We start from the raw sequence: 15,452 nt of genomic DNA, 5'->3' as shown, positions 1-15,452 counted from the left end.
CTGTCTTTGAATTATATTGTAAAAAAAAAAAAAAAAAGGATAAAATTAAACTGTTTCTTTATCCATACCGCTATATTTTGGTAAGTGATTCTCATTTTTCATGTCGTCCAAGAACGCAGGCTTGGAAGCTAAGAGTGCTTCCAAGAGAAAGTTCGGTGCTCTCCCATCTCTGCTACAAGATGTGCTGAAGTGAAGTTGTATTTCTTCTTTCAAAAGTAGAGAAATACAATACTCATTAGCATCTTGAAGTCAGACTTGACATTTATCCAGCTCTCAAATCAGAAAATGCTGGTTCTACAGTTAAAGAGGAAGGGAGATCTGAGAAGAGAACCTTTCAGATAGCAAAGTAAGCACACTTGGACAGCACGTCACAGAGGCAAGGGCATATTGTAAGCAAAGGATAACTTTCACATGACTTTTTTGTTAGTCACTGAGGATTTTCCTGATGCTTGGCTTCGCCTATCTTGCAACAAGTCAGCCACAGTGATTTTGCTACTTTCCTTTTAAGATTCTAATTCTCTCAGATGTTGTCAAAGTTTATCTGCTTAAACAGATCAGAACATGTCACCAGACCCGTTCCTCTAAAACACTTTGCCTCTTTCAAGATATGCTTACCTGAAGTCAGGAATGTTTGCTTCTTTAATTTATACCAGCTGTCTAGATTCTGATACAGGAATTTGGCTTTGAAAAAAATCTGAGTCCCAACTACCACTGTTCTCTAAATTAAGCCCTAGGGAACTGGCAAGACATCAACCTGCTTTTTACCTTCACAAGATTAAAAGATTAATATACTAAGAACAAGGAAAACCTGATCAGCTTTTAATAGATGGCTGTAAGTCTAACACGCTTTGCCTTGTGAGCTGTATGGATGTGCAGACGTGACTGCAAAAAAGTAATTCATCCACCTCGTTTAACCTCAGTGTGAGGCAACCATAATAAAGAAAGGGGGAGCTGATTTGTAAGTGCTTTTAATGATGAGAAGCCTCCTGTCAGAAACAGAGAGAAGATCTTGGCTTTACAAAAAGAGAACAATATTTTACAGACCAGAAACACAGAAATTAAGCAGCAGTTTATTGCAGCTGACCAGGTATGTAAATAAACTGTTGTGACAATCATGAGCAGGGCACAAAATTCTTTTACAGCGGATTGTTTCGCCATGCTTGTAAACACTAGAAGAAGTATTTCCTCTCCAAGCAACTTAAGAATCAGAAAGTATGAACAGCTTTTGCAGAAGTTCATGAACAGCATCGGTTGCCTTCTCTCTCTCTCCTTTCTAATAGCTGCAGGGCATTTCGGTTGTCTCATTCAGGTAAGGGACTTCCCTACTGCATTTCACACAGGCTCCTAATTGAAGCCCTGTTAGTGAATAAATAACTGTACTTACTTTTTTTTTTTGTCAGAACGCACCCATAGTTTAAGTTGATTTGAAATTCTTTCAAAAAAAAAAAAGTATGTAACATAGAGCCTGGTAAAATGAAAACTGAACAGTATGTATCTCTCAAAAAATAGGAACATACTAAAAGAAAAAATAATCTTGCTAGAGTTACTCTGAGAGCTCTTCTGATTTACAAACTTTAATTAATGGACAGTGCTGGTAACAACACTAATAAAGGCATACCTTAATGCTCTAGTTTGTGTAAGACCAGGTGATGGAACAAGTAGGTTAAAACAGAACCCCCTATACCCAAAATGCACCCTTCTTTTCTCACTTTTGCAAGTAAGATATAGTTGGCTTTCAGAATTTTTAACTACAAAGAAACAGAAGATTTTCCATCATTTGTTTTAGAAGCATTTTCAGTTATTTCTGTTTCAGCACACATGCCTGAGGAAGACGGATGGTTTATTCTGGGTTCTTCAGCTAGTGCCCGGAGTCAGGTAATTCGTGCGCTGTCTGCACGCAGGCTGAGCAAGCAACTTACTCGCCCTGATTTTTCAAAGCAAGCCTTGCAGCAGCAGAAGGCTCTCAGCTCCGTGCCCACCAGGGATGAAGCGCTGGTGCTTACAATAATCTAAACAACGGGATAAGCAGCCAGTCAGTCAGACCAGCTTTCACAGTCTCCAACAGTTTCTGATTCAGTGACTTTCAGAGAGAACAGGGCAATGTTCTTTTCAGGAATTTTTCAGTCACCTGTTGAATCCAGGTAGTTTTATACACAGCGTCCTGCAGCAAGGGCTTCTACAGTTAGCTGATACCTTGGTTTGTTTCAAACCTGCTACTTACCACCTACACCATTCCCTTGATTTCTTCTATCAAAAAAAGAATGCTGAAGAATTTATTCCTTGGCTGTCCTCTCCATGCCACTCACTCTACTGACCTCCCTATTTTTGGCTCCTGTCAAGTTGACTCTTTTTTTCCCCAGGTGAAGAATTGTATTTTGTGGGTTTTTTTTGTTTGTTGTTGTTTGTTTTTTTTAATTTGTTCATCTGTTCCCCCCCTCCCCCCCAGTACAGAGCCTAAATATAGCCCTGTGAGGTGAACGACAAGAGAGCTAGGAAAACAACCTAGACTGTTTCTACAGCAGGGACAACTTCACATACAGTGAGACAAATAGCATTAAAATAAAAACTGAAGCTGTCCTTCACTATATAGGAACTGGTGGGTGGGTTCAGAGGAAGCACTTCAGCATATTTACACTGCATAAAGAGACAAGAAAGAAATTCACAGAGGTAAAGCACAGTTAAAGCCGTGGGCTACTGAAACAGAATATGGCTTTACTTCATTTTAAGAAAAGCCTTTCCTGCTAAAAGTGGGGATGTTCTGGAGTGCACCTGCAGACATCCAGAGCACGCTCAATTTCTACCCTTGTTCCCAAACAATCTCCTTCGTGCACTCCCCATTAATTGTAAGGGGAAAAGTTATTTTAAGAAGATAGTGATTTAGTTGAAGTTTTTGCATTCTCAACAGCTGATATGAAGAGATCTCAGTTAAGTTAAATGATTCCTTTTAACCAATAAATGTATTCTAGAGAGTTACCTGCATTCAATCTAGTACTTTATGCATTGTAACTTGTTATATAAATAGTTGTAGTTCAAGTTTGGTTTAGGATTCACGACTGTTAACCATCTTAAGCAGGGATACTACGTTATAAAAGGTAATTTCTTTGATATACTTTAAAAGCTTTAACCTGGAATATTCAGAATTCCTAGGTTTTTTTAACCAATTTTTGCTGGTTTTACAGGTTTGACTATAGAATTACACACACCAGAGTTTCAGGTAACTTGTGAAAAATACTTTTAGAAGTAGAGCAACGTATTTCCACGTTGCACAAGACCAGCTGTTACCCCATTTTTAATACGCCAGTTGCTTGGCTTTCTGCCAGAGGCAGACATAACATGTATTTTTGTAATTTTATTTTTCCACGGAGGAGATCCCTGCTACTGCGTGATGACCACGACCCGCTGCTCACAGAGGCACGTGCTGCATGAGACGGCAGTGGCCGGGTCGGGCTCTGTGAGGAACACCCAGCCCAGCGCTCTGCCCATTGGCGGGGGGACCCTCCTCCACACGGTGCCCCCAAACAGGGAACGAACACGAGGGCTCGCACCCCACATCTGTGACCTTGAGCTGCTGGCGGGAGAGCAGGGAGAGAAGCCTTGGCAAAAATGGATTCCTTACTGTGCCGGCTACCACAGGTACTCCTGCGCTCCCATCGCTGCCCGCGGTGTGCACCACCCTCCTGGCATATATTTGGCTCTTAAAAACAGTCACAATTCAGAACTATTTTGCCAGGCTGCCAGCATTTTTCTTAAGAAATTCAAGTGAGAAAATAGAAGCTGCCCTTTTCAACAATGTGCTATGGGAAAAAAGTTGAAGGAATGTTTCCAGCTCGAGGGCTGGAATTCCTCAACCTCCAACAAACTCCAAACCTGCTACAAACAGTTGTTGTAGTTGCTCTTCCAAAGTGAAAAATAAACAACAAGCCTGCCTACAACAATTTCATAACGAAATTGGGAAGCAGCTCCAAAGCAATAATTATTTCACGTTCCCACAATGACAATCATGCAAGTGGAACAGGCTTCCCCTGTCCCCTCCCCTTGTAAAGATAAATTGGAATAGCACTACAGCTTTTTACTACATTGGCTTATCACAGCAAGCGTAACTTGTTTCTTTCATGAGTTACTTTTTGCTTATTGAAATAAGCAGCTTCTTTCCGCACAGCTCCCCACCACAGAGACTACAGTCTGACTCCCGCCATCCCGGTCATCTCCCCGGGTGCTCGTTTGGCGTCAGTTACCGACACGTTTCTGTCACTGCATTGATTTGCCCACCGTGTTTAGTGCCAGCATCTGCCCCTGTGGACAGGGAGACTCCCCTGGCGGCTGGCGGGATACCACACCAGGGGAGTGGGGTGCTGCAGTTCAATGTATTCACATTTCTCTCAACATTTGCAGTACTTGTCTGCGTGTGTTGTACTGCAGACGTCGACAGAAATGTGAATACATGTTCTCAGTTCTGTTCTGATTTCTCATTTTGACCAAGTTATTTTCCATTAGCTTTTGCTTCTAAAACTAACTAAAGAAATGCATTTTTATTTAGAATCACATTTATCTTTTGAAGATGTGTTTTTATTCAGCTTCTCCTCTGTAAAATGTAATTTCAAGATAGCAGCACAAAAATAATTCCTGTTCGCAGGAGCCCTGCCCGTGTTAGCCTCCCTTAACGCGGGCAACTCCTCCCCACGGTGGGGATGGAAGCACAGCAGCTTCATCCTTTCCTCTGAACATTCCTTCTGGTATTTGATGCAGTTGAATACACTTCATGCAGTGTGAGATACATTTAGCTGAGAAATTTTTTATATATACATCAGCATATTTGTATACAGCCTATCATCTATTGCCTATTAAGTTCAACCTACTACTTCCTCCTATGTATTATCAACATCATTGTGCACCTCGCTGTCAATGCTTCTTAGCGAGTTTCTCAAACTACTTTTTCATAGACTGCAAGTTATCTTGCAAAGGGTGAGTGATTCTTAGTTGCCACTCACGAGTAGATTATGGATAGATCATTATACAAGCTATACGCTTGGACAGCTTTTGCCTTACATGTACAAGGAACCCTGGTAAAACCTGCATAGGTGAAATAATATTACAGGTGCAAGTGTCTGCCTAGAGCCTCCAGAGGTTTTCTGTACATACCAAGTCTGAACACAGCTTAAATTATTAATATTCTAGTGTAAGACATTTCTCTAGGCTTTTGAATTTATGCAAGGCAAGTGAAGTAAAAATTACATTAAAACTTAACAACAACTAGATAGTTAATTTTTCTTTTTTCCCCCACCAATATTTACAACACCCTTAAAAAAAAAACAAACAAAACCAAAACACACACACACGAAACCAAACACTCCTCCAGTTTGTGGAAAATACTAAACATCTTCATTCCTTTCTCTCTTACACAATTCAAACTGCCACTGTTCGCAGCATTTACTTCCTTCCTTGTCAAAAGCATTAACAAGTTATCAGAGCACCCAGTCACGTAGTTATTCTATTAAAGAGACGGAAAACCAAATTATTTTACAGTAGTATTATTACTACAGTAGGATTAACACAAAGAAACAGACAAAAATACAAAACAAGTCTGGGAAAAGTCATATGATTATACCAATGCATTTAAAGTAGTATGATTTAAAACAAACACATTTGTGTGAGTTATGTACATGTCCATCTGATGCAGTTACTTACTTTATCACATACATGTGACCTGAGTGACTCCATCTTCCTGGTCAAACTGTCCATCATCCAGTTCCCTTAATACTCCATCACTGCTACTGAATCCTGGAAAGCCTCCATACTGGGAGGATCCCTCCTTGATCCAACATTGTTTAGAAGGAGACAGATGAAACTCATCAGGTGGTTGTCCAATTTCTATAGGGCGAGAAGTAGCTGTGTCTAATCCAACGCTTCTGCTGGAGACTTTGCCTTTTTCCTCCCCAATAACTTGTCTTAAGGATTTCTTCTGAAATACAAGAGGATGTTTAAATGTTAGCATAATTTAGGAAAAAAAAAAGCCAAACACTTTGCAATGAGTCACGCATGGATTTAATATGAGCTGCATTTTAACATAAGGCAGCATTTAACGCTCCAGTTTAAACTATGAACTCCTCTGAAGAAAACACCTCCATCAGATAAAAATTTGTGGAGAACCAAAAAAAAAAAGTAAGAGAGACAAAGAAGGTACAAGACATAGTCAACATCCAACACAGCACAAATGAATGCTCAGATGAAGTACTCCAACAGGGCTTGATTCTTACGTAGTGCTTGGCAGCTCTGGAATGATTTACAAGTCTTAAACCATGCTAAAATCAGCTGTTTGAGAAAAGTGTTATTTTTGTGCCTAATGTACACGTCTAACATACCCTGACTGTGATACGTTCTGCCATACGGCACACACACGTGCTGCCCTTTCCGGTGCTCTGCAGGGATGAATGCTGGAGGGTGGCACTGCTCCTGCCAACAGCTTCCTCTCAGCCCAGAGGGGTGGGAGGGCCGGGCAGTGGTGGACACGCAGCTGACACAGCTGCCCCATCGCCAGCTACCCCTGTAGGCAGACGCTCACTCGCCTGTCTACCTGCCACCATGTATAACATCTGCATAGCGCCCTCATCTGCAAGCTGCTCCGAAAGTCAGTGCATGTCGATCACTTCCCCAACGCAGCACTGTCCTGGAGCTTCAACAAGAGTGCAGGATTTGATAAAGACGTGAATTAAACTCCATTGACATTTAAGCTCTTTAAGAATGTGATCTGACCACATCAGAGGACTGAAGATTTCCCACTGATCCATCTCATGGTGACACCGCAATGCTTTCCCATCTTTCCAGTTCTGCCCGTAAAGGCCTTCAGAGGCCTCCTCAGATAACAGAGTTCCCCGAGAATTGTGTTCAATCCACACCGTGGATCTACACAGACGGAAGTCAGCAGCTGTCCTGTACAGCAGTCTGAGGGGAGTCTAATAGAGACCTTGCACAGGAAGAACTCGGTATGAATACAATCTGACATTAGTACTGGGATCTCCCAACAGGCTTCTTGTTGAAGTGATGGCTGCCAGCGTCAAAAAGAAAAATAAGCAGATTGTGATTTATGCGAACAACAGACCCGTCAGACTATGCTAAGGGTCAGACTATTTGTGAGGCATCACAAATAAATAAAAGGTTTGTTTTACGTTAGCATCAGGAGCTAGCCAAGGCACTTGAGTGTGTGATGATGCAGCACCTCCCGAGGCTGTGTCAGTGCCTCGGGTCACAGCAGAGGAGCACCGTCGGGCAGGCAGAAGTGCCCTGGCTCTCTGCCTAGCGCCTTGCTGTCAGCACAAGCACTGCTAAACCAGGAGACGCTCTGCCAGGGGACACAGCCCTGTCCACAGAAGGAGGACGTCTAGCTAAGAAGGAATCCAGCCTCAGCACAGAGCTGCGTATGAGCGGGTAAGAGACACAAGACTCTTGCAGCAGGATTTGCAAATGCAAACATTTTAAAAACAACACCACCCCACAACTGGTTTTGCCACGCTCTTGCAAGTTCTGCGCCCCCGTCCTATACATCACTAAGTTTTTTTTTCTCAAACCCTTCTGAAACTATGAAAACAATGACCCTTGTGGCTAAAGGAAATGTATTTAGGGAAGCTGCTACAGGAGACACTGGGAAATTAGACTAAGGGGAAATAGTGTTGTCTCAGGAGAAACAGAAGGAAATAAGCTTCGCCTGGATGCCACAGTAAGAGGATGGAGAAGTCCGCCTAAGGGAAATAAAGAAAAAAAACCAACAGAAAACTCTCAAGCACTGTGTGGTTCAATCTTGGATCTCCTCTCTGAACCATTTCCTTAGAAAAACAAATGGTATGTGATGAAGAACCCACTAAGAGAGTATACCCCTTCTAATTCAAGAGGCCTTTGAACCATTATATAAATTGTAAGCCAGGTCATAACGCATGATCCCATGAATATACAAGAAAGCAGAGAGATGAGCTGTGAGGACGTAAAATACACCCTCAGAAAAGAGACCCTGTGGGAATAAGATCAGGTAACAGGTTTTTCCCCCCTAAATTCTTACTAAAGCAAAACTTCTTAGAAATGGCAATGCTAACTTCGACCCAACAGTTAAAAAAAAAGAAGTCCTGAGTACACAAAGCAGCACGTACCCAGTCGTGTCATTCTCCAGAATGCAAGTGACACAGGTCCCAACAGCTGGACCCGCTTCTGGGGCAAAGCTCCTGCCATGGCCAGAGCCCGCTCCAGAGAGCTGGGGAGCGATGGGATCAGGGCTCCAGGGAGCTGGTAGTTAAGTGTTTGAGAAGGCCTGTGTGAGGCTGCTTTCTTATTAAGATTCAGTTAATCGGAGAGTCTTGTGGGTTTCCCATTTTGACTGTCTCACAGGTAGCATTCTTCTCAAGGTATCCAAGCTGCAAACACGCTAAGGGTACGCTTAAATGAACATAAATTGTGATGCAATTTTTTTTTGGTGAACTTAAAACATTTTAGAGGTCATGAGTATTTCTGTGTTTCAAAAACATCATAAATTGTGGACATGACTTTTTTAAACCACTTTAATATAATTTGAACATCAATGAAGAGATATGCAATACAAACAAAAATGTCATGCCCAACAATATAGAATCACAGGCATTTAATGTTTTTCCTGAAATGTGTTCAAGTGTTTGATAAAACTGTTCAGCTCTATAATCACTGTCCAGGGGACGTTTTAAATAAACTTATTAAAATTTCTAGAGCAAGAGGTAGTGCTTTCAGATTTCAGGAGCTTGTTTTGCACCTGAAATCTAGCTACTCAATGCAAAGCTAGCATGACTTTCTATACCAGTTAGGTATTATTTAAAAAGCTATGAATTTCAACTGTCATGAAGATAATATGCTGTTTGCCAATTCAAACATTTTGGTAAAAAAAGCACTGAAGTAAAAAGATTGAAATTTAGGGGAAAAATAACATAATTGGAAAAACAGAAGGAAAATGTTACTCTGCTAAACGTTTCAGCTTCAGCCTGCACTACCTATTTATCCCATGCTAAAATGACCTCAGCATACTGAAATTTCCTGGTGGAGAAGTAAAATATTCACTGGTACTTAATGAGCATGTTTAGATACTAAGTTTGTTCAGATTCTAAACACTGTAATCCTGATCTAAGTGGCTACAAATCAACTATTTCTTGTTTGCTTGCAGTATGTTGATGCTTAAGTCAAAGGTTTCCTGTTACAACAAAGTAAAACAATGGCTGCAAAACACACAACCTGTTCTATTTGTATAAATCAAAGATTGTAAAGGTCATTCAGCTGCTGATCAGCTCATAATTTGCTGACAGAATTTAAACTGCAAGCATAATGCTTCCCATTTTTAATTTAAACTACATCTCAAAGATTCATCAGTTCCTCAGACTGGATGTTTTTACAGAACTGGCTTGTATTATGTCTCTTGACAGAACCCAGTTTTAACCGTTCTACCTTGTGTCCTGTAGTTATGCTGCCTTTTAAGAGATGCTTATAGCTAGAAACAACATGCCTTAGCAAGGAAAGCGTATTCACATCAGGAGTCCATGCCCTTATCATATAGTATTAAAAAAGTAGGGAAGCATCAGGAAATTGTCACAGTAGGCAAAGGCAGGAGAATGAGGAACTGCCCACTGTAGGGGAAGACCAGGCTCAAGACCATCTGGGGAACCTGAAAGTGCACAAGTCCTTAGGGACCTGATGAGATTCATCTGTGAGTCCTGAGAGAACTAGCAGGTGAAGTTGCTAAGCCACTATCCATCATATTTGAGAAGCTGTGGCAGGCCGGTGAAGTTCTGACTGACTGGAAAAGGGGAAAACATAACACGCATTTTTAAAAAGGGAAAGAGGAAGACCTAGGGAACCACAGGCCAGTCAGTCTCACCTCTGTGCCCGGCAAGATCATGGAGCAGATCCTCCTGGAAGCTATGCTAAGGCACATGGAAAATAGGCAGGTGATTGTGACAGCCAATATGGCTTCACTAAGGGCAAATCATGCCTGACAAATCTGATGGCCTTCTATGATGGCATTACAGCAATGGTGTATAAAGGAGAGCAACAGATGTCATCTACCTGGACTTGCGCAAAGCATTGGACACTGTCCCACACAACATCCTGGTCTCTAAATTGGAGAGTTTGATGGATGGACTCAGTGGATAAGGAATCGGCTGGATGGCTGCACTCAAAGAGTTGCGATCAATGGTTCAATGCCCAAGTGGAGACCAGTGACAACTGGTGTTCCTCAGGGGCCAGTATTGGGACTGGTGCTATTTAACATCTTTGTTGGTAACATGGACAGTAGGATTGAGGGCACCCTCAGCAAGTTTGCTGACGACAGCAAGCTGTGTGGAGTGGTCAATGCACTGGAGGGAAGAGATGCCATCCCGAGGGACCTGGACAGGCTTGAGAAGTGGGCCTATGCCAACCTCATGAAGTTCAACAAGGCCAAGGGGAAGGTCCTGCATGTGGGTCAGGGCAATCACAAGCACAAACACAGGCTAGGCAGAGAATGAATTGAGAGCAGCCCTGAGCAGAAGGACTCAGGGCTGTTGGTTGATGAGAAGTTCAACATGACCTGGCAATGCGTGCTCACAGTCCAGAAAGCCAACTGCATCCTGGGCTGCATCAAAAGCAGCGTGGCCAGCAGGTTGAGGGAGGGGATTCTCCCCCTCTACTTTGCTCTGGTGAGACCCCACCTGGAGTACTGCATCCAGCTCTGGGCCCCCAACATAAGAAGGACATGGACCTGTTGGAGTGAGTCCAGAGGAGGGCCACAAAGATGATCAAAGGGCTGGAGCCCCTCTGCTATGAGGACAGGCTGAGAGAGTTGGGGTTGTTCAGCCTGGAGAAGAGAAGGCTCTGGGGAGACCTTACAGCAGCCTTCCAGTACCTGAAGGGGGCCTACAGAAGAGTTGAGGAAGGACTCTTTATGAGTGAGAACACTGATAGGACAAAGGGTAACAGTTTCGAACTGAAAGAGGGTAGATTTAGATTAGGTATTAGGAAGAAATTCTTCACTGTGAGGGTGGTGAGGCACTGGAACAGGTTGCCCAAAGAAGCTGTCAATGCCCCATCCCTGGAAGTGTTCAAGGCCAGGCTGGATGGGGCTTTGAGCAACCTGGTCTAGTGGGAGGTGTCCCTGCCCTTGTCAAGGCGGGTGGAATTGGATGATCTCCAAGGTCCTTTCCAACTCTTAACCATTCTATGGTTCTATGAAGTTGACTTTGATAATTACTGACATAAGGTTTTATATATTTAGAATACTGATACAAAAATTATGTTCCAAAACATACTTTCAGACACGTATTAGGAAAGAACGTAAAGACTACAAAGTCAGGCATGAGAGCAGGGATCAGAAGCTTTGAAAGATAAAAGCCGAAGATGCTTGAAACGCGGGGAAATTAAAGGAAAAAACGTATGATGAACTGGCAGAATTTAGAAGAGGAGATTAAGACATTGGGAAGGGAGACTACACAGAACATTTAATAGAAAAAAGCAGAAGCTCAAATTTTGTAAATGAAGAAATACATTATAGATAATATACAAGAACTAGCTGGGAACTGAGATGGTGATAGAGATGAAAAATAAAACAGGATTTTAATTGTGCATGTTGAATGCAGTTCTTCCAGGCATGGAAGTCATTATCAGAGGACACAGTGAGAAGGAAGTTAGGCTGGAGACAAGCAAAAGCCTGGAGAAGAACAAGATGGAGAGCATATTTTAGAAACATTGAGTGGAGGAAAATACAGATGATAGTAACAGTCTGGATGGGAGGTAAAAAGGGCAGAGAAAGATCAAATATGAACGCAAGACGTTTAGAGACTCACAGAACTATTTATACAGATGGAGAAATAAGAGATTAGGTGTCACTGCTTTATGGTAGTACATAATACCATGAATGACTGGGTTCCTAAAGTTACTACTCTGGTGCTGGACATTAGTGAAAGTGTTGATAGTTTTCATAGCTGCTTAAGACCATCACATGAAAGCCATGTTGATTAAGAAAAGGTTGAATGGCCATTGAAAAACAGAAATAACAAAAATTAAAGATCCATCATGGGATGTTGAAAGACTTGGCAAAGAAGAGCCCACCAGTTCATCCCTTCTCTGACAATGGCAGGATTTACTCTAGCCCTATGTGGGTGCCATAACTCTTGTGAGCTTGACTCTGAGCAGAATGTGGTGACTGACAGTTACTTAATCCTCAGACTTTTATATGACTATTACAGGAGCCTCACTCAAAAGGGACAAGGAGTTGTTGAAGTCCAAGTGCAGGAATTTTAAATCCTTGATCTGTCACACATTTTCAAGCAGCAACAGCTAACAGCTGTTCACCCTGTTAACCTCTGGATTACAGTACCCTTTGCACAGTTTGACACTTACATTCTTCTATAAGTGTGAAAGTAGATGTTTTGGAGGTCAAAATAAAATGTTTTCTTTTTCATGGGCAACAGATTCAGGATTTGAATCCGAACATTTAAGACTTCCTGAAGACTTCTAAAGAAATACTTAGAGCGTAGACAACCACATCCACCTGACACACAGTAATTTCTTAGCACAAAACAGGTTTTTAGCATGCTTATGCTTTTCTCTATGGCTTAATTTAAGAGGTACATGGCTAAGAAAAAAAAAAAACCACATGAGTTCAGATGCACAAGCCCTCCACAAACTTGAACTCTTTTCAAGTGAAAACCTCTTCTGCCACTTTTTCCCCCCCACTAATTTTGAAGTCTAGTTTGTATCTGTACCTAATCATTATGTGAAGTACCAATTTGCTTGATTAATACCATAAACATGTTACTCACCTCTGGTGTCTGGACAGCAGAATTCCACATAACAGGTCTCTGTAGAAAAACAACTTGCTTTGTGGCCAGATTTCCCTCACTAAAAATTTAAAGAAAATTCTTTCAATATTTTAAAGGCAATAACAGTCCCTGTAACACGTTCGTACCTTTCAGAGTCAACTGTAAATTGTGTGTACGTAAGTCCATGAGTGAGAAGAGGACAGACTACCAAGCGTTAACTTGTTTAACTCCTAAGCAATTCTGTAATCACAATTAAAAAAAAAAAAAAGAAGCATAGAGCTGGATTAAGGTATTGCACAAGAAAGAAGGTATAGAACAAATATTTGTGGTGCTATGATTACAGTTATTTAACATGCCTGCTCTTAAAAGTTTAAGTACCAGAGTTCCTACTTTCAATTAAAGTCTGCACCTTTATGTCTGAAGTAAACCTCAAGGAGTCATTCTTTGATCTAATCTTCACCATCAAATACACAACCCCATGCAGTGCTACAGGATTGGGGCAGAGTGGCTTGAAAGCAGCTCGACAGAAAAGGACTTGGGAGTGTTGGTTGACAGCCGGCTGAATATGAGCCAGCAGTGTGCCCAGGTGGCCAAGAAGGCCAACAGCATCCTAGCCTGTATCAGGAATAGTGTGGTGAGCCGGACTAGGGAAGTGATCATCCCCCTGTACTCGGCACTGGTGAGGCCCCACCTCGAGTACTGCGTTCAGTTTTGGGCCCCTCGCTACAAGAGGGACATTGAGGTGTTGGAGCGTGTCCAGAGAAGGGCTACAAAGCTGGTGAGGGGCCTGGAGGACAAACCTTATGAAGAACGACTGAGGGAGCTGGGGTTGTTTAGCCTGGAGAAGAGGAGGCTGAGGGGAGACCTTATCACCCTCTACAACTACCTGAAAGGAGGTTGTAGAGAGATGGGGGCTGACCTCTTCTCCCTGGTGACAAGTGATAGGACGAGGGGAAACGGGTTCAAGTTACGTCAGGGGAGGTTTAGATTAGATATTAGGAGACATTTTTTCACTGAAAGGGTTATTAAACATTGGAATAGGCTGCCCAGGGAGGTGGTGGATTCACCATCCCTGGAGGTGTTTAAAAAAAGGGTAGATGGGGCACTGAGGGACATGGTTTAGAAGTGGCTCTTGTCAGGGTAGGCTAAAGGTTGGACTCGATGATCTTAAAGGTCCCTTCCAACCTCAACAATTCTATGATTCTATGTTACTACCTTCAATGCCACAACAAATAGGCCCAATCTCAATAGATCCACAGCTTCAACAAATACCTGAATACTTCATGGTATGAAGCTTAGGAAGTAACATTCTTTACTGCTAACTAAAAGACTGTTTCCAGTTGTAACATGCCATTTAACTGACACAGCAGGACAAGCTTGCTGTCTCACCACTTACGGATAAAAGGACTCAGCTCAGTTTTTATAAGCTCTACATCCACAATGAGATAAACGACACTGGCTGTTCTGTACATGGGAGGTACATGCATGGGAAGGACAAGAGAATGAAGTAGTAAGATAAATAAAGGATTAAAAAAAAGAGGAACTTCAGTTTTTAGTCCTGGAACTTTTACAAATGTTGATGCTGTTGTGGTAGATACAATTTAAAGCAGCACTGTTTCAAAAGGAAATACTTTTAGAAAAATAGATGTGAAAAGGAGAAGTTGTTCCTCAAGACCAAATCAAATGTTACTGATAGGATGTTTCAAAAGTGTAACACACTTAGTAATGGTGATATGGCCTCTTGAAGTTTTTATGTACCTATTTTCATCACCTTTCCATCAAAAAGACAGGTCAGCATATTGATTGCATGTGTACGACAAAGCCCAGCTCTGTGGCACTGAAAGAGTGCAAGAATTGCAAGACCAGAGCTCTAGGATGGGAAGGTTTAAAAAAAATCCCTGTGCTCTTCTAAATGTCAGATACTACATTTTGATAAACGCTTCTTTTCCCCCCAGCTCCTACTTCTGGGTGGTATTCAACAAGATCTTTATGCATATAAAGGAAAGATATTGAAATACTTCGGCAGAAAAATGACTACAGATTTAAGAGCGCACTAAAGAAAAGTAGCAAAATAGAAACACAAGAGGCATGTAGTGAGTTCATTTGAGGTATTTATAATTCCATCTATTCTATCAATCGTAAAACAGTATTATTATGCATACCATTATGGAAAGAATTACTAAAATAATGTAATCTTGTATTCAGTATGGATATGTCATAATCTTAATAACCACAAACAAAGTTGAGATAACTGATTCATGTGTTACGCCAGGGCTAGGACTGATAGAATTAGTTTATATTTAACATTTGGGATTGCTCCAAGGAAAATCCTACGAGATCACGAAGAGCATGTTAACAGTCTGCCCCAGCAGCGCTCCTGGAAGTAAGCTCTGAGAAAATACCCCAAACAGCACTATTCCCAGCATACTCAGCTACATCTAAGCAATAGTCAGTGATGATGGCTTTGTGATGGTGTTTGGCCCCTCACAATCTTCCTTTCAGTCCAGCTGAACTCAGGTCATGGCATATCTTTGCATGTCTTCCTTGGATGAGAAGAGAGAACTATCTTAAACTCCAGCTTGTGGGGGAAACGAGGCAGGAGAAAGGACTCATTAGTTTCCTTAAGTTCACAAGGTTTCCCGCTCTGAGAGTCCC

At 41.9% G+C, this 15,452-nt stretch overlaps 1 protein-coding gene across 5 annotated transcripts in view; it reads right to left on the bottom strand.

Moving 5' to 3' along the window:
- Nucleotides 1–952: 952 nt before the first annotated feature.
- RFTN2 (raftlin family member 2) overlaps nucleotides 953–15,452 on the bottom strand; it is a 38,602-nt gene continuing 24,102 nt past the window's right edge. For 4 of the 5 annotated variants that reach the window (XM_063340459.1, XM_063340458.1, XM_063340461.1 and 1 more), the window contains 2 exons: nucleotides 12,798–12,876; nucleotides 953–5,959 (listed from right to left, as the gene is read on the bottom strand). In XM_063340459.1, the coding sequence (XP_063196529.1) occupies nucleotides 5,690–5,959; nucleotides 12,798–12,876 (349 nt within the window). In that variant the 3' untranslated portion in view covers nucleotides 953–5,689. The remainder of the gene's footprint in view (nucleotides 5,960–12,797; nucleotides 12,877–15,452) is intronic. The other variant, XM_063340460.1, reaches the window with a different exon arrangement.

This window comes from Chroicocephalus ridibundus, chromosome 7 (assembly GCF_963924245.1).
Source record: "Chroicocephalus ridibundus chromosome 7, bChrRid1.1, whole genome shotgun sequence".
NCBI classification, from domain to species: Eukaryota; Metazoa; Chordata; class Aves; order Charadriiformes; family Laridae; genus Chroicocephalus; species Chroicocephalus ridibundus.
Note: the sequence above shows the minus strand (reverse complement) of the source record. Positions and strands in the feature narration are given on the sequence as shown.